Source organism: Thamnophis elegans, chromosome 3, assembly GCF_009769535.1.
Source record: "Thamnophis elegans isolate rThaEle1 chromosome 3, rThaEle1.pri, whole genome shotgun sequence".
Classification (NCBI taxonomy): Eukaryota; Metazoa; Chordata; class Lepidosauria; order Squamata; family Colubridae; genus Thamnophis; species Thamnophis elegans.
Window position 1 is genome coordinate 114,739,486 of NC_045543.1, and position 21,612 is coordinate 114,761,097.

At 41.1% G+C, this 21,612-nt stretch overlaps 1 protein-coding gene across 3 annotated transcripts in view; it reads left to right on the forward strand.

Annotated features, from left to right (window-relative positions):
• The first annotated feature begins 246 nt into the window (after window positions 1-246).
• The window catches only part of IQGAP2 (IQ motif containing GTPase activating protein 2), a 137,057-nt gene continuing 115,691 nt past the window's right edge, over window positions 247-21,612 (forward strand). Inside the window, exon 1 of one of the 3 annotated variants that reach the window (XM_032214429.1) lies at window positions 247-869. In XM_032214429.1, the coding sequence (XP_032070320.1) occupies window positions 818-869 (52 nt within the window). In that variant the 5' untranslated portion in view covers window positions 247-817. Of the gene's footprint in view, window positions 870-2,687; window positions 2,706-21,612 lie in introns of those variants that run through there. The other 2 variants (XM_032214426.1, XM_032214428.1) reach the window with 2 other exon arrangements.

Below are 21,612 nucleotides of genomic sequence, written 5' to 3' on the forward strand. Positions count from 1 at the left end.
TCTCCTTGTGTCCTCGTGTTGCCCAGCATGAAAACCTTAGAAGCCACGCCGGCGAGCTGAGGCGAGGGGAAAGGAAGTCAGAAAGCCGAGAGCTGCCCCGTCACCTCCTGCAAAAATCGCCTATATGCAGATTACAAGAGGAGGAGAGGAAGGGGCTCGACCCACCCGTTCGCCTCGCCTTTTGCGGGCAGCAGAGGTCGCTGTGGAGTAGCCTCAGCCACCGCCCCCCTTCCTCTCCCCGCCGATGAAATAACGGGGCTGGGGAGAGAGAAAGAGGGAAGGCGCCGAGCTGAGGGTGGAGGAAGAGTTCACTTTGGGGGGGTCCCTTCAGCAAAAGAGCTGAGCGCGCGCGGGAGGCAGCCACACACACACAAAAACACATAAACACACACACACACACCGGCGTCGCCTTGCCCGGGAAGGCGCAGCTTGCAAAGAGGACAGGTAAAAGAGCGGGGGAAGCGAATCCAGAGGCCGCGGGGGGAGGCTCGAGAGGCTGCCCCGAACTTCTTTCGCGCGCCGCGGCGGGACGCGCGCGCCTCCGGTCGGCAGGGATTGCGAGAGCAATCGGCTACGACGAGCGAGACCGCCTTGGGGCTGTTGCGGAAGACGCCAGGAACAGGCAACTCCCCCTGCTGTGCGTTTGTGTGTGTGTGTGTGTGTGTGTTCCCGCATTTGGGAGAGAAGCAACGGCGGCGGTGGCTCCAGGACGGTTAAAGATTGCAGCGGTGCTCCTCCGGGAAACGAGGATTACGGGGGCGGCGATTCCGCGAAGTTTGTTCCAGCTTGGACAGAACTCCCAGCTGCGCCGAAGAGAATGCATTATGAGGAACCCTCTTCGCCGGCCTTGCAGAGACCCCGCTATGGCTGTGAGTAACACTCGGGTTTCGTTGCCGCCAAAATGGAGAGCCCGACCTCACCTTGTTTCCCTTCCCTCTTTTTCCCTCCCCTCCTCAGCCGGGGGCTCGGGATGCAGGCTTACCAAGCGCCCAGGTGAGGGTGCGCGCGGTCCCCTAAACCTCCCCTCCCCCCGAAAGGGAGGAGGGCATGTGGTGCGCGGGGGACGGATGGACGTTGTTCTCGGTAGAAGGGACGGCGGAAACACCTGTCGCTGCTTCTGCTTGGGTTACCTGAGTGGTTGGGAGGATGGGCTTTCTCTCGCCCTTCCAGCTGGAAGCTGCAAGCAGCGCCGGGAAATAACTTACAAGGGTGCCCCGTGTTCCCGGGAATCCTGCAAGAGAGGTCCCGGAAAGGTGCTGCCTGTTTGTTTTGAAAGGAAGTTTATACTTCGAAAAGGGATGTGAAAATTCGCCCTCAACCAGATGCCTCTAGTAGTTTTGAGAGGGAGGTGGTGGCAGAGAGATTAATAGTCCCTCTGTATGGTTAGATAGGGTTTCCTAAGCATTCAATCAGAGGTAAATCATGACATCTACAACCCACATCTATGAGGTAGTTTTTGTGGCCCTTAGAGAAGATTATCAATTGACGTGGAGTAAAGCCCATTGAATTGAAGTTCAAGGACACTTGTACCCAAGTATAGGGTTTTAAATCCAAGGTACTCAAGTTAGCATCCCCCAACAGTGTCAAATAAAAAGTGTCACCAATTCTGTACAACTTCCTGATTTGCGGATGCTTTGCAATAAGCACACACATTTTTAAAAAGTACAGTATTTGAAACAATTGTTTTTCAAAAAGAGTCTGAGCTCAGCAATTCTTCCTCTCAGAATTTCATGCCTATATGAAGGAACTTGCATTGATTTCACGGGTTTTAAGGCGGAAACTTACAGCTTTCCCTTAAAAGCTTTTATTATTGTCCCTTCTGACATTTTCTGCCTGAATACTTTTTTTTGACTTGGGATAAATGAAAATTAGGTTTTTTTGAAGACTTTGGGGTTGTGTTTTAGCTGGTTTTCAGAGTAACCTAGCACAAATGAGTCATAACTTGATTACTTTGAAACTTTAAAGGCATGCCTATTGTTGTAGATATTTACCCAACTACACTTGTATGTGCTATTAAGTTTGTGATATAGATAAGCAAGTACTGTGTACTTTGGCCACTCCCATTACTTGTACTGTACTGTTCCATATACCTCCCTTGGCAAGATTTGAAAGGGCAGTTAAAATTCCAAGACGCCAACATTATTTTAATTGCTATGCCTATGTAAATCCTGAGTATCCACATGAAATAGAAATTGGGTGATACAGCCTACAAGAACACACATTCTGAATGAGCAGACTGTTGAAGATGGGGTTTCTGAATGGGAAAAAAACCTTTCTTTTGCCTCTTTGAAATGATAAGCTCTATCTTGTGAACTCTGCTCTGGTACTTTGAATGACTTCTGTGAACTTGCTTCTTGTTGTAAACTGGTCAAGTGTTTTTGGTGAACTTGCTCCTTGTTATAAAATGGTTGAATGTTGTTTGGGTAACTACAGAAAAATGATACATTGGTTTGGTGGTCCTTCTTCCTCCTGCAGTATGCCACCATGTCCCACTGCTTTCATGTCCCCAAAAGATCTAAAAATTCCAGCTGAAGAATGTGCTATTTTTCCTCTGACAATCATTGCCTACACAAAGGGCAACCACGTGATTCTGTAGCAGAAGTTCAGAGTCCTTCAGACTGAGCAGGAAGTGGTTTGGAAAAAGATACACCTTTCCAAGGGTGACAGTAACGGCAAGGCAGAGAAAACAGTTCTTGTTTGGCAAGGCAAGGATTGGGAACAGTTTCAAAAGTAGAATGTGACTAATATTTGGTTAAATCTAGATGTATTAGATAGTGTGAAGAGAATCACAATTGATTCTCTCATGCAAAGAAGAATCCTATATTGCAGATATTAAAAATGGATTTACTTTTTAATGTTATAGGCAGTCATATAACAAGATAAGCTCAAATAATTTCCTACTGGATGTATACCTCACTTTCCTGTAATTTATTATCTTCCTCCTAATTGTTTGGGAAATATGTGCTGATGCAAACAGGTTACAGAAACTCGGCTGGACTTTCACACTAAGTCAAAAGCCAACAAATCACTTTTTAGTTTAGCTTATGATACACATTTAGCTGTTGTGGTCTGTAATTCCAGTAGAGTGATTTTTATTCACTAAGCCATAGTTACTTATCTTTATCTTTTTTGAAAGTAAGTCAAGTTGAATAAGAAATGGAGGCAGATTGTATAATAGTAACATATATAAATTAGGAGAACCTTAAATTCAAATTTCTATTACAATGAATGTTTTATTTTATAATCCTCTGTTTAGCTACATTTGGATGCCATGACCAAATTTCCCCTTAGGCTCCCCCCTACCCTACCAAATAATGGACAGATCGATTGTATCTAAAGTTGTGTACATGATGCAGTTAATGCAGTTTACATTGATTTTACTTTTATTGATTTTATTTCACATCAGTATTATACTTAATTTTATAACATCTGTAGTCATATCATTGCCTCAGTTATGTCATTAATGCCATGCAGTGGCATACTTTCGTATTTATTGGAGGTTAGAGAATAATGGGTATCTTCACAAGTGTTTACTCAAAATGAGGTTTTACTGTGTTTATTTTCTTACATTGCATATACATGTTATAATACTTAAGTGTTAACCTCAGGTGCAAACTCACTTATCCAAAGACTTAATAGCTCAAAAGAGATCAAACAGCTGTGTCCTTAAATCTATATCTCTCATTAGAACAATATAAATTCGATTATTTTTCATATGTGGCTCTAATTTATATTTTCTAAACTGAAGTTTTGCTTTTCTGTACTACTTGGGCTTGAGGCAATCTAATTAACTGCATCTTTTAATTGAAATGCAGTTAATAAATGAAAGAAGGTTATAGGATTGTTAGACTTGTTCTGCTTAACCCCGTATTTAGTTCAGAGGGTATTAAGTAACAGTTCCACTTAATGTAAATTATTCTGACATGCACGTTATACTTTACTGCCCTTTTAAAATTCTTTGAAACATGAAGTCAAATGAAAAGTCAAGTCTCCTTCCAGTTGAATTCAGTTCCTGGTGACTTTGTAGACATACAGGTAGTCTTCACTTAACAACTGGATGCTTAACAATTGGTCAAAGTTACGCCAGCCTTAAAAATGATGCTTAACAGCTTGTAAAGCATGTCTGATCATCAGAAAATATTGTGCATGCTCCAGTCATATGACCACATTTTGGGCACTTGGCAACTGGTTCACATTTACAACTGCATGCAATATTGTGTGATCACATGATTTGCAACTTTTTTTGTTTTGCAGTAGAAAATGACAAAAAAAAACCCTATTGGATATGCTGGACTCACTTAACAATCATGTAGTTCACTTAATGACCAAGGTGGCTCATGATGGTAAGATCAGATCATGGAGTGAGTCACTTAATGATCATACTAACTTATAGCAATTGTCATAAATTGAGGACTATGCCAAACTAGTTATATTAGTATGGAAATAGTTTGCTATTGACTGAAATTCTGGTCTACTCTGCAGTCTTGATATCTACTGGTAGTGTCTTATCTTTGAATGATTCAGGCCTAATTCTATGTGCCTCTGAACTCAGACAATGTTGGGTAAAGGGTTGCCACCTCCTGAGACTTGAAGTCAAATAATGAGAGTTAAAAAACCTTCGATGACTGGGCTATTTTATGAACTTTCATAAGAGCTTACTTCATCATACTGAGTTACTGCTGAAGTGTCATCTTTTCTTAGACTGCATTTTAAATGGGCATTTCAGTACACTTGACTGTTTATAACTTGGTTGCATGCATGAAGTTTTGAATCTAAAAGTATAATGTGAATTATATCCCATGCCACATGCTTGAATTTCTACTTGTAGAATGTATACACCCTTCCTGTGAGGACGAATTATGGAAATTATAAGGAAAATGGTTATAAATTTTCATAATGATTGTTATTTTTTGTATAATGGTAATGGTTTTAACAGGGGACTATTTAAATAATGTCTCTTTAAAAACAAACCATGTTTACTAGCTATGTACATTTTAGTATCTATAACATTATTATGCTTTCTTGAGCTAGCTTTTAGCTACATATAAATAGTGATTGCAGTAATTTTGACAGCTAGATTTGATACTAATGTTCATCCTTTTTATACATAATTAATATATTTGCTTGATATAAAGTTCATCATCAGCCTGATTTTGTGGAAAGAAAACCGCTTCCATGACACAGTTAACTATAAACTTATATCAAGCAAATAAATCATATTTATTTATTTATTACATTTATATCCAGGCATTTCTCTGTGGAACTCAGGGTGGCCATATTGATGCAATCTTTAGAAGGACCAAAGTCAGGCAACCTTTTTACAGCCAAAACTTGAAAAAAATGGCCAATGTGTAAAGGTATAACATTGACACAGGACTGAAATTTCCATTTTTTCATACTTACTTTTTTTAAAGCAAAATAAATACACTAAGCCCATGGGCAGCATAATACATTATATTATTGTAAAAAAAACCTTTAACAAGCATACTACTATTTTTTATGTGTAGTTGTAGAATTTCAGTGATGCATTTTTACAGTTTTGTAGTTGTATAAAAGAAAGAAAAAGAATAGGAGGCATGCGGAATTATATGCAAATTGCTCCTTGCTTAAAACCAACTAGATGTTTTAGATTGGGATCAAACTCTTATATTTGTAATACAATACAGTACAATACAATACAATAGCAGAGTTGGAAGGGACCTTGGAGTTCTTCTAGTCCAACCTCCTGCCTAGGCAGGAAACCCTATACAGTTTCAGACAAATGGCTATCCAACATCTTCTTAAAGACTTCCAGTGTTGGGGCATTCACAACTTCTGGAGGCAAGCTGTTCCACTGATTAACTGTTGTAACTGTCAGGAAATTTCTCCTTAATTCTCCTTAATAGTTGCTTCTCTCCTTGATTAGTTTCCATCCATTGCTTCTTGTCCTACCCTCAGGTGCCTTGGAAAATAGTTTGACTCCCTCTTCTTTGTGGCAACCCCTGAGATATTGGAATACTGCTATCATATCTCCCTGAGTCCTTCTTTCTATTAAACTAGACCTACCCAGTTCCTGCAACTGTTCTTCATATGTTTTAGTCCCCAGTGCTCTAATCATCTTTGTTGCTCTTCTCTGCACTCTTTCTAGAGTCTCCACATCTTTTCTAATTTTTATTTCATTGGTTCAATGAAGAACTTGAACTTTGTTTTTCTTTTTTTTACATTTTGGTCAAGTCATCACTGGAATTTTTATTACATTTTACATTTGTCTTGTTAGATTTAGTTACATGGAGATTGAAAGTGATGAATGATTTTTTGATTCTAAAGACAAGAATTTTTTTTTAATAGTATGTATTCTTCAGCAAGGTAATCTACTCAATTTAGTTTTTAAAATACTTTTTACTTGGTATTCCATTTCACAGGTACTAAACTTTTACTTACTTATGCATTCTACTTAGTGAAGTAGAAGTAGACTTTTTTTTTAAACTGGAGACAGATGTGAATAAATGCTGTTTTGAAATTTTCAGAATGCATAAAGCAGCAAATCTCTTTCCCTAGCAGTCCTAGGTACAGGTTGAAGTCAGCACAAAACCTCCCATGCAACCCATTCAATTAAAATTGGGCTCATTGAAATCAGTGTCTGTATTTACATATCTTGCTGAGCAAGTTTAGATGTGTGTTGCAATTAGGAAGTTCTAGTAAGGCTGTTGTTGTCTCTGAACTGCAGATACCATGACAACCACTAAATATGTTCTACTTTTACTTCTTATACCATATATTAGACCTGAACTGAAAACATGTACTGTATAGTACATATTTTGATTTCAGATTAGAATTACTATAGTATGGTCTAATATAATTAATAAACCTTAGTTTATGTCAGGCACCAGAGAGTAACACAGAATATGAAGACCCCAACAGGTGATATCAATATAGGTAGTTCACAGATAATGTCCATCCTATTTATCAACCATTCAAATTTACAAAGACAGTGAAAACATCACATGACCATGCCCCTGCATCAGTTCTGCTGGAGGTTATTAAGTGAATCACCCACAGTTGTTAAGAGTGACACATGACTGTGATTTGCAACTTACTGCCAGCTTCTCCTTTGACTTTACTTGTCAAATTTGGGTGCAAAGGTCACAAGTCACAATCATGTGACCTCATGGACAGTTTGTAAATTTAAGTACCAGTTGTAAAACTACTTTTCACTGAATGACTTAGTGATAAGAGTTGCTGGGTCCAATTGTTGTCAGTAAATGAGGACTATAGCAAGGTAGAACTACAGTTTCTAATAACAATCTGAAGTCTTCTAGATATAAGCAGATTTATGTCAGCATTTAAAATGTGTGTTGAGTGAAGATGGAAAAGTAGGAATAATTGCAATGCTTAAAAACATGCGTGGGTTTAATAGCAGATAGATAGCCTTTAAAAGTTAAAGAATTCTGAAAGCTTGATTTATCTTTTTATTTCAGTAATAGACCAGCATGCCCAATATTTCTCAGTGTAATTATATAATGGAACTTGTTTCTGTAGAACATAATTCTAATTTAAACAGATATTAGTCCTTGTGTAATGAGTAGACTTGGTGACTCTTGTATCTTGTCTGCTTAGCCAATCTAATTGTTCTCAGACATAAATTGACATGGTAAATTTTTATTTAACCTTAATCCTTAGAATCTAAATTAGCAATTAATTCTGATGACTGTTATTAGGAACAGATGCAATATGGGAGTACTCCAAAGTGGACCCAGGGCAAATCCATTGTTCAGCTGTAGCTTTTTTACGTGCCCCTGAGTTGATAACTGAAGGGACAAGATTACATTGTCATGAAATCCAGATTTGACCTTAGTTTTGTATTATGCATTTGTGTACATAAAGCACTGAAAAGAATTCTAAATTAAGGAAAGCCAATCAGAAGCTAATTTAAAAATATGCTCTGTGCCTTACAGTAGTTTCCTCTCTCTAATACAGTGGTTCTCAACCTTTCCAATGCCGCAACCCTTTAATACAGTTCCTCATGTTGTGATGAAAATTGGTGTCTCGGTTCCTAAGACCATCGAAAATACGTGTTTTCCGATGAACTTAGGCGACCCCTGTGAAAGGGTCGTTTGACCCCCAAAGGGGTCCCAACCCACAGGTTGAGAACCACTGTTCTAATATAAGGATGAGTTCCACCTATATTCATAATCTGTGTGTTTTCTTTAAATAGAAAAGACTAAATTTTAACTATTGCTTTCTGATACAAGCTTTGATAACTTCAGGGACTTTTCATACACAAGATCAAAATAAAATGACACAAAATTCTGGAAAAACAGAATACATCAAAGTTCTGTGGTAGATTAAATATCAAGTTTCCATAAACTTTTACACACAGTTTTCCTCATCATATGAAAACAATATCTAATGAAGTGATCTGTAGCCATGAAAAAACAGTCTTGAACAAGCCTTGACAAGGGAAAGGACCATGTTGAAAAATTTTAAAAATCTTCATGAAATGAAGCCCAAGGTTTCTATTTCCTCTTATCATTCTAAATAAAAAAGTTGATTTTGGGCCAGTTTTTTTTGCTGTCATCATAGGAGGGTGGACCCTGGAGTAGTGATTTTGCTGTGTTTGCAAAATGGAATTGAGAAATAATGTATACTTATGAACGGAGCAAAGATCTCTTTGAGTTCTTGATTAGGTAAGTAATTTTTAGGATGTGCTAATCTTAGAATGGGCTTATGCTGCTTGCTTTCTTATTCCTTCAAGCTTACCTTCCAGGAACACAGTCAAGAATAGGTTGGTAAAAGGTGTGCTTGTTTGTTAGACCTGGAAGCTAAAATTACCAGCAGATTAAAGATCTCTGGGACATATTCTGTTAAAGGTTTCTAGTGTTTTTGGAGAACTATTTTTAAATTGCCATAATGACAAATACTGTGAATCTGATGTCATTGTAGCTTAATATAGTGTGAAATGCATAGGTTGATTAGTATTGCCTTTTTTCTCTCCCACTAGTAGAAAAATTATAGAAATACAGAATATTTTAGCAGTTCCCCTCTCTGCTTTGAACACATATCCCTGTTCCGAAGATGATTTTTGATAGGATGGCCAAATTTATAACAGTAAAAACTAAGCACCATTAATTTGCATGCATTTACAGGTTATTGTTACTCCAACACCTCAAGAATGCTTGCAGCCTCAGTTACTACTATATCTGAATTACAAAAATCTGGTTGGCCATAAAATGGCAGCAAAGATACAGGAAACTCTAATTCTTTGCTGTGGTATAGTGGTTCTCTGGATTTTTTGCAATACTAGGCTGAGTAAGCAGCAAGTGCTGATGGTGATTCTGACACTGATATGCCCTTCCCTCTGATGACTTTATTGCTACTGATCAGAGGGACAGCCTCTAATTTCCCCCCCAGCTTGGACTGTATATCAAGTCTCCAGAACATCTTCCAAAACCTAGGACTCTCCTGGTAAAATTGGAAAGTATGGCCAGTTTGTATTTGACTTGGAAGATATCCTCCACTGATAATAAATAATAGACTCCTTATTTTTAAGTTGTAATCTGCCTCCTATAAGTCTTTTTTCAAATGAATATAATATTGACTTGGAAAGTGCTGGTCCAGACCAATTTTGAGGGTTCCACCACAAAACTGCGTTAGACTAAAGCGTGCTCGACGAAACCGCGTACCTGACGTCATCACAGCGCGACGAAAAAAGCACGCTGTGAACGCTAAAGCTAAAATTAACCCCTAAACCTAAACCTAACCCCCCTAAACCTAACCCTAAACCTAACCCTAAACCTAACCCTAACCCTTAACCTAACCCTAACCCTTAACCTAACCCTAACCCTAAACCTAACCCTTACCTTAACTTGAATCGGCTTGCTTTCAAAGCGCTTTTTAAAGCGCCCTTTTTTCTCTGCGATCGCTGTTGTCGCGCTGCTGATGATGTCAGCGACGCGGTTTAATCGGGCGCGCTTTAGTGGAGCGCGGTTTTGTCGTGCCACGATTTTGAGATGCTGTAAGTGATTTAATTTTGTATCTCATTCTGCTAAACCCATCTAGTTGTTCTCAAACATAAAGCAAAGTTGAATGAATAGTAATATATGGTAGTGACATTGTACTTCAGGGTTATGAAAATTTTAAAATAACTGCCCACCTAGTTTATATTGTCTTTTTTTTCCAGTTTCAAAACTAAGCCTTTATTTTAAGAGCTAGTTTTAACATTAAAAGCTTTTATTACTTGAGACCAGTTTAACTGAACATTTTCTAAAATATAGCATCCCTGGTGAATGAATTTTTCCATATAATTTTCTGGACAGCAATATTAGAAGTGGTTGTTGATTTTTCTCAGAATATTTTTTTTTACTTCCTAAACTGTTCTATCCAAGTGCTAAGCAGATTACATGTCTATTAGAAGCTTAAGATCCTTTTTATAAATCCTTTTCTGTGTTCTTTTGGCAAGTGTGATTACATTTGACATTTTATTAATGATCTTTGTCATCATTTTAGGCCATAGGCCAGTGGTTCCCAACCTTTTTTTGGCCATGCACCATCTAAGCAGCTTAAAAATCCTGATGCCCTCCCCATGACATATAATTCTTACTTTACTCAAAAAGTGAACATTACTCACCTGGAGGAAGCCTAAAAGGCCATTAACTTGGTTTAAACAAGGTTCAAATTGTCCCCATTAAAATCAAATTGCCCCCCTGTGGGGCATGGGCCCCACATTGGGAACCACTGCCTTAGGCAGCGAAACCTTATGGAGCTTTCCAAGCTATTGCTAAGAAGTAGTCTGGTGGATATGGAAAGATTTTTGCATTTCTCCATATTTCTCTGATTTTTATTTTTTAAATTTTGATTCATTTATGATATTGTAATTATTTTGGCTTGAGGCATGGAATAGGTTTTCCAATTAGAACTCTATTTTACTTTTGAAAGTCAAGGCATCTCAACTTCAGTTCATGTAAAATTTTTGGGAAAGCAACAGGTGGACTGATTTCTTTTTCCAAAATAAACATACTTTTGCAAATTCCTGGAGGAAAATAAAAAATATGTAGCCTATGAAACACTGTTGGAACCATTGAAATTCATAGCTCATTGCTTAAATTGTTACATTAAATTGTGAAGACTTCAATATTCTGATGAACAGAGGTTTCTTATTAAAAAAAATCTTATTGTGTGGAAGAATTAAGTGTTTACACTATTTTGCTTAATTCTTAAATTCAGTAGAACTCTTTTCTATTCTCTGAGCTGTTCATTAGATATATTTTTAAAAATGTAGTTAGACATTTTAATGCTTTATTCTATACATTTTAATTTTCTTTACGTTTACAAATATATTGATATGCAATCTATACAAATCAATAATATAAATGGAATTTTTGGTATAGAGAAGCATATAGTGAGACAATTCCTTGCAAACAGAACAAATTCACAATCCTTGTCATAAATGATGTAGACTGAACGATATTCAGTAAGAAACGCTCAGGTGTTTCTGAATATTTCTTTAGAGTTGTTGGTGCAGAGTACTGATGTTAAGTGTTATGCAAATTTCAGATTTGGTACAACTAGTCCTTGCTTAACAACTGTCCTATTTAATAACAGTTCTAAGTTACAACAGGGCTGAAAAAATAGCTTTAGAACTGTAATTTACAATTAAGAACATTTGTAGCTTCCCTGACACATGATAGATTCAGTGCTTTACAATCAATGGGCATTTACGATGGTTGCAGCGTTCCACAGGCACATAATTACCATTTAAATGTTTCATAGGAGGCTTCCAACTAGCAGTATCAATGGAGAAGCTGCCAGTAAAAACATACGTTGCAGTCATTGATGCCTTGCTTTAATACATGAATTGCTCAGTGATGGAGCTGCCAATCCCAATTGAATTTATTAAGCAAGGGTGATCTATATATAACAAAATAGTTAATGGCTGCAGAATTGTTATTTTTTTAGTAACCAAATTTATATATCCCCTCATCTCATGAGAAGTGACTCTGGGAAGTGTACAATAATTACAGTTATTTGAAATATAATTGCCTTAAAATTATACTAAAATGAGTGCTTCCCAGTGTTACTGGATTGGAATGAGGATTCAAATTATACTAATGTGATTCTGATAATAGATTATAGAGATTTGTATTTTCATTAGCAGATTTTTAAAATTATTTTTTCCCTTCTACAACACCTTACAGTCATTATATCAACATTGTTATGTCATCATACCTGTATATGTATATAATATTTCACTTCTATATTTACACACCTTTATACACAGTTCTATATATATTTATATATATTGTTTTTTGGCTTAATTTATTTTATTCTTGTTTTGCAGCCATTTGTACCAATTGTTCCAAATTTCATAATATTTCAATGTTAATTTGTCCATCTCTGCACAACCCAAAGTTTTTTTTATCACTAATTCGTCTGAGGGGGTATTATTAATAAGAGATTTGTATTTTCGTTTTTTGGGGGAAGCAGTTATTTAGTGATTTTATGCCTCTCTCGTCCTTGTTTTTATCTTACCCCCTTCCTTTAAATAATTGAAAAGGTCACAAAGTAAATACCAGATTTTTGTAATTCATCAAAACTCCTAATTGTCTACTGTTGGGCATACAAACAATTCACTCTCCTTCTCATACCCAGCAATGTGGGAGGGACAGAAGAAAACACTGTTGGAAAAGCCTTTGCCTGCAGTTAGTGATAGCTTTAAAATTAAATGTGTAAAATTACATATATTTGACTAGGCTAGATGGAGCATATTTGGTTAAATAAGAATATCTGTGTCTGCAGTAAAGGCTACAGTAATAGAAAGCATACTTGTTTTCCATTGAAAATACAAAATGCAATAGATATTTTCTTCTGTCTATAGTTTAAATAAAAAAAAAACCAGAAAGCAAAATGAAGGAAAAGGTCAGTTCTTATTTTCAAGAAGGGATTAGTTTTAGAAAATTACAAATTACCTCAATAAAAATCACCTATGTGGTTATAAATATTACTGTGAAGTTGGTTAATACTAACACTTTGCCAAAAGAGATTTTATAAAAAGGCCATATTTTGATTTGAGATTTGTTTCCCTTTCTATGATTTTGGATACCTTTGGATAAATAGATAACGAATGTAGCTAGAGATCAAATGCAATTTTTAAAAAAATGGTAGCCTACAGAAGGTACTTATGAAGCCAGTGCGCTCCTTTTAGGGTTGACTTGCTTAAAAGTTTATAAATACTTTGTGACTATTGAAGACTCAATCCATCTATTTCCTTCCCATAACTGTGGAACAACTCTAAAAATGTTGTTCAGTGGTTTCTTTTTGTATTTCAGTAGCTTATTCCTGTGGGCCTCTGGATTGGGAAACAGAATGAAAGTTTTGGATGGCCTAGCCACTTTAGGACCTAATCTCTGGAATTTGTACAAAAATTTTGTTTTTGAGTTTGAAGTTCTATGGACAATAATCATACTAATAATAGAAGCTTTTTTGAGGAGGCTTTGGCACTAAAGGACAAAAAGAAGGGAAAATAGTGTGTAAGCAGTACAAATACAATTAAAACTGGGGACAAAAAGTTCACTGGGCAAATGCATGTGGTAATCCATTAAACCTTGAATCCAGGTTTAGGACATCCTAAATTAATCCTCACTGCATAGAAATTGGGAGCACGAATTGCATTGTTAAGTGACATAGTTATAAGGCATGATATCACATGACATGTCAACTTAACATAGCAGTTCCAGTAGCCCCAGTTACTGTTGTTAGATAGATCCTGTATGGTCACATAATCCCCTGGTCATGTGATCACCATTTGTGACCTGCCAATTTTCCCAATTGCTTCAATTGTCAGAAGCTAGCAATGAAGGGGGCAAATGGTGATCATATGACTGACTATAGATGCAGCAATGTCATAATTCCGAGCTGGTTATTGAGCACCCAATTTGCAATCACATGAACAGAGAGAAGCTGCAACAGCCAAAGCTGCAAGGACCCATTGTGACTACTCCTCATTCAATGGTGTCATAGCTTTGAACACTCGCTGGATGAGTGGGTGTTAAGTCAGGGCTCCCTGAATAAAAATAAAATCAAAAGAAGCAAAAGAAGGAACAACGATTAGAGTGCAATATTGCAGGAAAACTCTTCCTGCAGCCTGGAGTTTCATCCTGATGGGACTGAAGAGTGACTCCTTCTGAGGTCTGTAAAATGAGGACCCAGATTGTTGGGGTCAATATGCTGAAATTAGAAGCTGCCCAGAGACTGCTGTAAAGCACTATGGAGTGGTATATAGGTCTAAGTGCTATTGCTATCAATATTCAATAATTTAACAAAGGCAGCCAATTCCAATTTGTTTTAAACTTTTATTTGAATACTTAGATCAGTTCTATTTTGTACAAGAAGAAGAGTGTTTTTTTTTATTGAATTAATAAAAAAAACATTTTGGCCCATTTTTTGTTAACAGCCAAAGCAATGTCTGTGAACTCCACCTTGCATCTCCCCTTAATATCTACCTTTTGAAAAACTTAAGTGTTTTAATGTGTTTTCATTCTAATGTAAAATTGAGAATAATTTTTCTCATGGTGTTTTTTGACTGGGAAAAAGTTCCCCCCTTGATTTTCTTTATTAAGAAAAGGTTGTAACACACTGCTATAAAACTGAGATTTAATTTAGCCTGTCTACTTAGCTTTACTTCAGAACTTTTCATTATGAGCCAACTTCTTTGTAAAAGTATGATTGGGTTTTTAATAGCTGGATGGCCTCTCTCCGGTGGCAAATAACTTTGGAACTGCACGGACTATTAATTTCATGTGATCATGAACTAAATACAAATTAGTTGAAGGCAAGAAGTGAAAGTTCAATTGGTTATTTTACCAATAAGATAATAGTATATCTTCAAAAGAGCATAAAGTGGTTGAAGAAATTAAGTACCATTTGCTTTAGCTACAGTTACCTTTAGAAAATATATAATCAGGACATGCAGTTGCCTTTAGAATCTGTCTGTCTGTCTGTCTATCTATCTATATCGATAACTCAATCCTATTTTATTTAGATCTTCAATTTTTCATTTATATGCATGTTTTCACTTTCCTAAATTTACTACAGAATTATGGTAATAAGAATTACACTAAATAATAATTCAGCCCTATATATCTGTAAACTGCCCAGAATCACAGCTATTGGGGAGATCGGTGGTATATATTTTTATAAATAAATGTCAAGAAAATTCTAGATAGATCCATAAGTATGGTATATACTTTATTCTTAAGATGAATTTGCTTTGTGAAATACTAAAATTTTACAACATGATAGAATCCACCATCTCATGGCTTATAATTAATAATAAATTATCTAAAAACTATTAATGTACATCCAGGTCTTGCTAAGACATTCAAGCCACAATGTGGGTTGGTTTATTCACTGCCTTTGTTTGTTAAAGTTCTTGCAGCCCAGTGCTTTCTGACATTTATGTAAACTCATCGGCGATGTCATTCAGAATTTTGCTGACAACACCCAATTGTGTATCTTTTCAGTTGATGCCAAAGAGGATGTGAAAGTCCTGAGCGAGAAACAGGAGGCTCCAGTGAATGGTATTGACCCGCCCATTTGGCCACGAGACTGGGATGAAGCTGAAGACACACCTCTGTGCTCCACCCTTTCTTCTCCACTTCATCTCAGTCAGGCCAAAGAACGAGTCATATTTTTAACTTTCCTTGTGATTTCTATCTCTACTGGAACCTCCTTGCCTCTGCGGCTACCGTAGCTAGCTCTCTGCTCTAGCCTGTAAGTAGCTTTATGTGGTTTTCCTTTCTAACCACCAGGGAGTGTTACTTTGTATCCTTGGGATCAAAGAGAGCGCTGAGGTCGCGGCAGCCATTTGCAGCTTTGCCAAGCACATGGCACCGAACCCTGTTTTTTTTTATATGGTCGGGAGGCTAGAGGCTAGGGATTCCCAGCCCAGAGCCCCCCCCCCCCCCCCAATCGCAGAAGAGAGGGAGAGCCAGGAGGCTGCGCAAGGAGGAGTACTTTTTTCTTTATTTTCCTTATTCCCCCACGTGGTGGGAAGGCAGGGGGGTCTCCTTCTCCCCTATGCTCCCCTGGGGAGGGACCTTCAACCACTGCTTCTGCCAAGGCCTTAAGGCTGCAAACCCCCGCCCCTCTCGTGCCACCCAGAGGGATGAACTGAGGGGGCACAAAGACCTTTTCCAGGGCTGAAAAACTGAGGGCCTTGCAAGGTAGACTTAGTGCCCCTCTCCCCCCCCATTCCAGATACCCATTGGGGGTGAGTTCCAGCCTGGACTCCCTCCAGATTCCCCACGGAGATTTGGGGGGGAAAGGTCTCCTTCTCCTCCCCTTTCCCTGGAGGACCAGGATTTGGACTTGGAAGATTCCTGTGCTCACGTGTATCCTAGGGAGGATCAAGCCCTGCCCAAGTCCAGTCTACCTCCCCAAGCTGGGGTAGCTCAGGAACCAGAGAATTTCAGCTGGGATTCTCTGGATGTAGATGATCTGCCAAGGGGGCTGCAAAATCTCATCGAAAGAGCAATTGCCTCTGGAATTACACATGGAATGCAGCAGCAGGCTGCTCGGTCCTTAGCATCAGATCAAGGTGGGAATCCTAGGGCCAGCTCATCCCAGGCTTGGCCTCCATCCAATCCCATGAGTCGCCCTACATCTCCTTCCCCCATTAGTGAAGGTTCAGTAGTGGGACAGACCCCAGAGAGATCCTGACCTATCCGAGGCTAAGGAGGATGACAAGCCGGAAACTCTGGCATTTCCTGGACTATTCCCCCCAAATTTATTTCAGTCTCTTCTACGCAAAATGCATGCTACTGCACAGGTAGAAGAGGAGGAGGGATAGATGGAGCTAAGTAGGGGGCCAAGGAAGGCTCCTCGGATGGGCCTGCAGCAAAAAAGCCCCGGGGCCCAGTCTTTTCTGAACCCAAGGTGGTGAAGGAGGAGATTCCTGCCCTTCTCCTCTTCCTGGAAGTTGTCAAGAAGCAATGGGAAAAGCCCACCGCCTTCCCAAACCCTGGCAGTAACGACAGACGTTTTTATAACATTGAGCCAGATTTTTCCCAAGCAATACAGTTACTAGCCGTGGACCCACCTGTGGTGGCCCTGGCGTCTCCTGCATCCCTGGTGACCAAGGATGTCACAGACAACCTTAAGGCAGATGACAGGAAGGCGGAGCTGACCCTGAGAAAAACATTCCCGTCAGCGGCCTGGGCCATCAAGGCAGCAGCATTGGCTTCATTCTTCAATCGCACGACGATCCTGTGGATGGAGAAGATCCAGGAATGCATAGCTCCAGAGGATGTGCAACTGCATCTGCCAGTGGCAGTGGCAGAGCTTTCGGCTGATGTCACACTAAACGCAATGAAGTTTGCTTCCAGGGCTATGGCGTCATCTGTGACCTCCGGTCGCCTTCTCTGGCTCAGGGGGTGGCAGGCGGACAGCAAGTCCAAATGGCAGCTGGCATCGGCTGGCTACACGGGGGGCTCCCTCTTTGGGGCAGCCCTGGAACCGCTCCTCGTGGAGGACAAAAACAAGAAAAAAGTCTTACCCACCTTGGCGAAGAAGGCGAAACAAAGATCAACCACGTTTTACCACAAGCCCTCGTACCAGCCCCCGGAACAGGAGGCTCAGCAGAGCAGGTACTCTTTTCCCAGGTCAGAGAGGACATCTGGCCGCAACTTCAGTAGGGACAGATCCCGCTTCCGGCCTCAGAGTAAGCGGCCCTTTCAAGGGGGAAGTGGGCACCCCTACCTCCGGGGAAATAGGTCGAACCTGACCCCACCCATTGGTGGTCGCTGACTCTCTTCTCCGAGGCCTGGGTGAGAATTTCCTCTGATGCCTGGGTAATCAGCACTGTCTCACATGGGCTTCGGCTAGAGTTCTTCTCCATCCCCCCCAACCACTTTCGCACATTTCCCCTGGCGCAAAATCTAGACAAACGCAGGCGGATGCCTCAGGCCATTAAGCATCTGCTTGACATTGCCACGATAGAACCGGTCCCTTAGGACCAGGTGGGCCAGGGGTTCTACTCAAATCTGTTCCTCGTGCCGAAAGCTTTGAGGGGGTTGGAGAGTTATTCTCGACTTGAAGCTCTTGAACCAACATTTTGTGTAACGCAAGTTCAAGATGGCCTCACTTAAATCCATTCTAGCAGGCATACGGGAGGGGGATTACATGGCTTCTATAGACCTCACGGAGGCTTATCTCCATATCCCCATCCTCCCACTCCACAGGCAGTACCTGCGGTTCTCCTACCTGGGCCGCCACTTCCAATACAGGGCTCTTCCCTTTGGGTTATCCTCTGCAACTAGGTCATTCACCAAGGTACTGGCGGTGGTGGCAGCCTACCTAAGGGGCTTTCCCATTAGGCTACATTGCTTCCTGGATGATGTCTTTGTCCAGGGGGCATCTCCGGGTCAGACGAGGGTGGACCTCTGGCAGGTCATGGACACCCTTCAGGGGCTTGGGTTCTCGATCAACTTTGAAAAGAGTTCCCTCACCCCGTCAACTAGAATTCTCCATTTAGGGGCGGTCATAGACTCCCCGTGCAGGAAAGGTTTTTCTCTCCCCGGACCGCAGGGCCAGTTTGGTTAAGATGATTAAGCAGGTCCATAGAGGGACCGTTGTATTCCCATAGCCCTTCTATCCAGCTTGTTGGGCATCTAGGTAGTACCGTGGGAACGGTTGCATGCCAGGACACTGCAGTGGTGATTCCTACTGTTCCAGAGAGTCAACACTAGCAGCTCACCGGCCAAGGTCGAGGCCACCCCTCAGATACTGATTTCCCTCAAGTGGTGGCTGTCCCCAGCCTTGCTCAAGAAGTCCGAGTTCACGGACCAGGAACGCTTCATTCTCACCACGGACGCCAGCCTCTTCGGCTGGAGGGAAACCCTGGAGTCCCAGTTGGCGCAGGGCCGGTAGTCCTGGCAGAGCTCTGAAACAACATCAACTGGCTGGAGCTCCAGGCGATCCATCTAGCACTTCGATATTTCCGGACTGCTGTCGAGGATCATCACATCCTGGTCCTCACCAACAAGGTGGCGGCCAAGGCCCATATCAATTGGCAGGACGCGTTGCAGGGCACTGCACTCTGAAGCGATGTCGCTGGGCAGCTGGGCAGAGAGATATCTGCGGTCGATCTGGGCGGGACACATCACGGAGATTGACAACCATCAGGCCAACTGGCTCAGTCAAGAGACGGTGGACAACAGAGAGTAGAGCCTGTCCCAGGAGCTGTTCCAGAGCATCTGCCGGAGGTTCGGAGGGCCAGTAGTGGACCTCTTAGCCACTCCGGCCAGCACCCAGTTTCCACGGTTCTTCTCTCGGTTCCCAGCTCAGGGAACGGAAGGGGTCGATGCTCTTCACGCAATGTGGCCAAGGGGACATCTGTACACTTTCCCTCCCCTCCCCCTCCTTCCCGGGGTAGTTCAGAAGCTAGTCAGGGAGTAGGCAGAGCTGATCCTGGTGGCTCTTCACTGGTCAAGGAGACCCTGGTTCGTAGACCTCAAGATCCTTCCTGTCAGTCCAGCCTCCATGGCAGATACCAGAGGGGAAAATAGAGCTGCACCAAGAGAAGCTGATGCACCCAGAATCACACTGGCTGCAACTAGCCATGTGGAGATTGAGCGGGAGTGTCTAAAGGGAGCTCAATTTTCTCTGCGGATGATTAGAACCATAGAGGCCTCTCGCAGAAATGCCACCTTGAGGATCTATGTCTCTACATGGGTGGCCTTTGTTTCCTGGTGCCAGTCAAAACAGATTGTGCCCACCAGGGCCTCAGTCCCGCAAGTCCTGGAATTCATCCAGGACGCCCTAGACAAGGGTCTCGCCCGGGGGACTGTGTGCAGGCAACTAGCTGCCCTTGCCACGATCCTCCCATTCCTTCGAGGCGTGTCCAACCTGCACCCCCCCCAGTGGTGCATAGTTTCCCCATGTGGAATCTTCCCACCGTGCTATGGGCTCTCATGGAGGAGCCCTTTGAGCTGTTGAGAACAGTTAGCCTGAAACACCTAACCCTTAAGGTGGTATTCCTAGTCACTATCACGTCGGCTAGAAGGGTGTCAGAGCTAGGAGCACTCTCCTCTAGGAGAATTTGTGCATGTTCCACAACAACAGGGTCGTGTTGAGGTTGGACCCAGCCTTCCTTCCTAAGGTGAATTCCATATTCCACCGTTCCCAGGAACTTGTTCTCCCCGATTTCTGCCCTAATCCAGCTAGGGAACGGGAACAGCAGTGGCACCGGTTGGACGTCCAACGGGCCCTGCGTATTTACCTGAAGCGGACGGCCTCCTTACGGGGGTCAGAGGCACTCTTCCTATCTTTCCAACCGTCATCTCTGGGTTGGAGGGTAACGCCTTCCACCATTAGCCAGTGGATCTGCTTGGTAGGTCCACTGGAGCCTCCTGTCCCTCGCTCCGGAAAATGGCAGATGGTCTTACCTGAACTGCTATTTTCGGGGCCCGGACAGGAGACTCCAGTTCCCTCCCTAGGTAGTATGATAGCTGGGGTGGTGGGAGTTCTCCTTTGTGCCTTGTTTTCAGGTCTGAGGGGAGCTCACTTCAATGAAGTGGAGAAGAAAGGGTGGAGCACAGAGGTGTGTCTTCAGCTTCATCCCAATCTCGTGGCCAAATGGGCGTGTCAATACCATCCACTGGAGCTTCCTGTCCGAGCCCTGAAAATGGCAGTTCAGGAAAGACCAACTGCCATTTAAAAAAAAAATGATTAATTTATATTCTACCTTATGTAAGAGGTGTTCAAGGCAATATAAGTACAGTAATGCTTTCTTCTGCACAACAGCTGCCTTGTGAGATAGGTTAGGCTGAGGGAAAGTGATTGTCCAAAGTCACCCATTAAACTGTTGGGTTGGATCTCCCTACTCCCAAGTCCCATACCTTAGCTATTATACTGCACTGATCCTCAAAACAAAGATCAGTGGGTTTTAAGCCAAAAGCTTTATTGTTTATATTATTCTTACAGTAACATGAGATATGACGTTATATTAACTGCTGTGTATGCATGCTGGATTTAGAGGAATAACTGAAGCTCATCTATTGACCAGTTTGTAGTTTGGGAGTATGAACTCCTTTGGATAGCCTGTAAGTCATCTGAAGGACAAAATAGGTCCAGGGGTTAAGGCCTCAGGATAGAAATCAAGAAATTGTGAGTTTTAGTTTCAAATTAGGCTTCACATTAGGCTGGATGACTTTAGATCAGCCACTTTCTCTCAGTCCAACTCACCTTATAGAGTGATTGTTGTTGTGAGAAAAATAGAAGGAAGGAGTATTAGGTGTGTTCACTGCTTTAACAGACTTGGAACAGAATTGGAAGAGATCTTGCAGGTCTTCTAGTCTGTCATGTCACCCAGTCCTTCCTTTAATTAAACTAGACATATCCAATTCCTGCAACTGTTCTTCATATGTTTTAGCCTAAATCTAAATCTAAATCCCCTAATCATTTTTGTTCCACAATCTTTCTAGAGTCTCAACATCTTTTTATATCACGGCAACCAAAACTGGATGCAATATTGCAAGTGGGGTCTTACCAAGACATTATAAAGTGGTATTAACTATATGATCTTGATCCTATCCTTCTGTTAATGCAGCCTAGGACTGTGTTAGCTTTTCTTGCAGC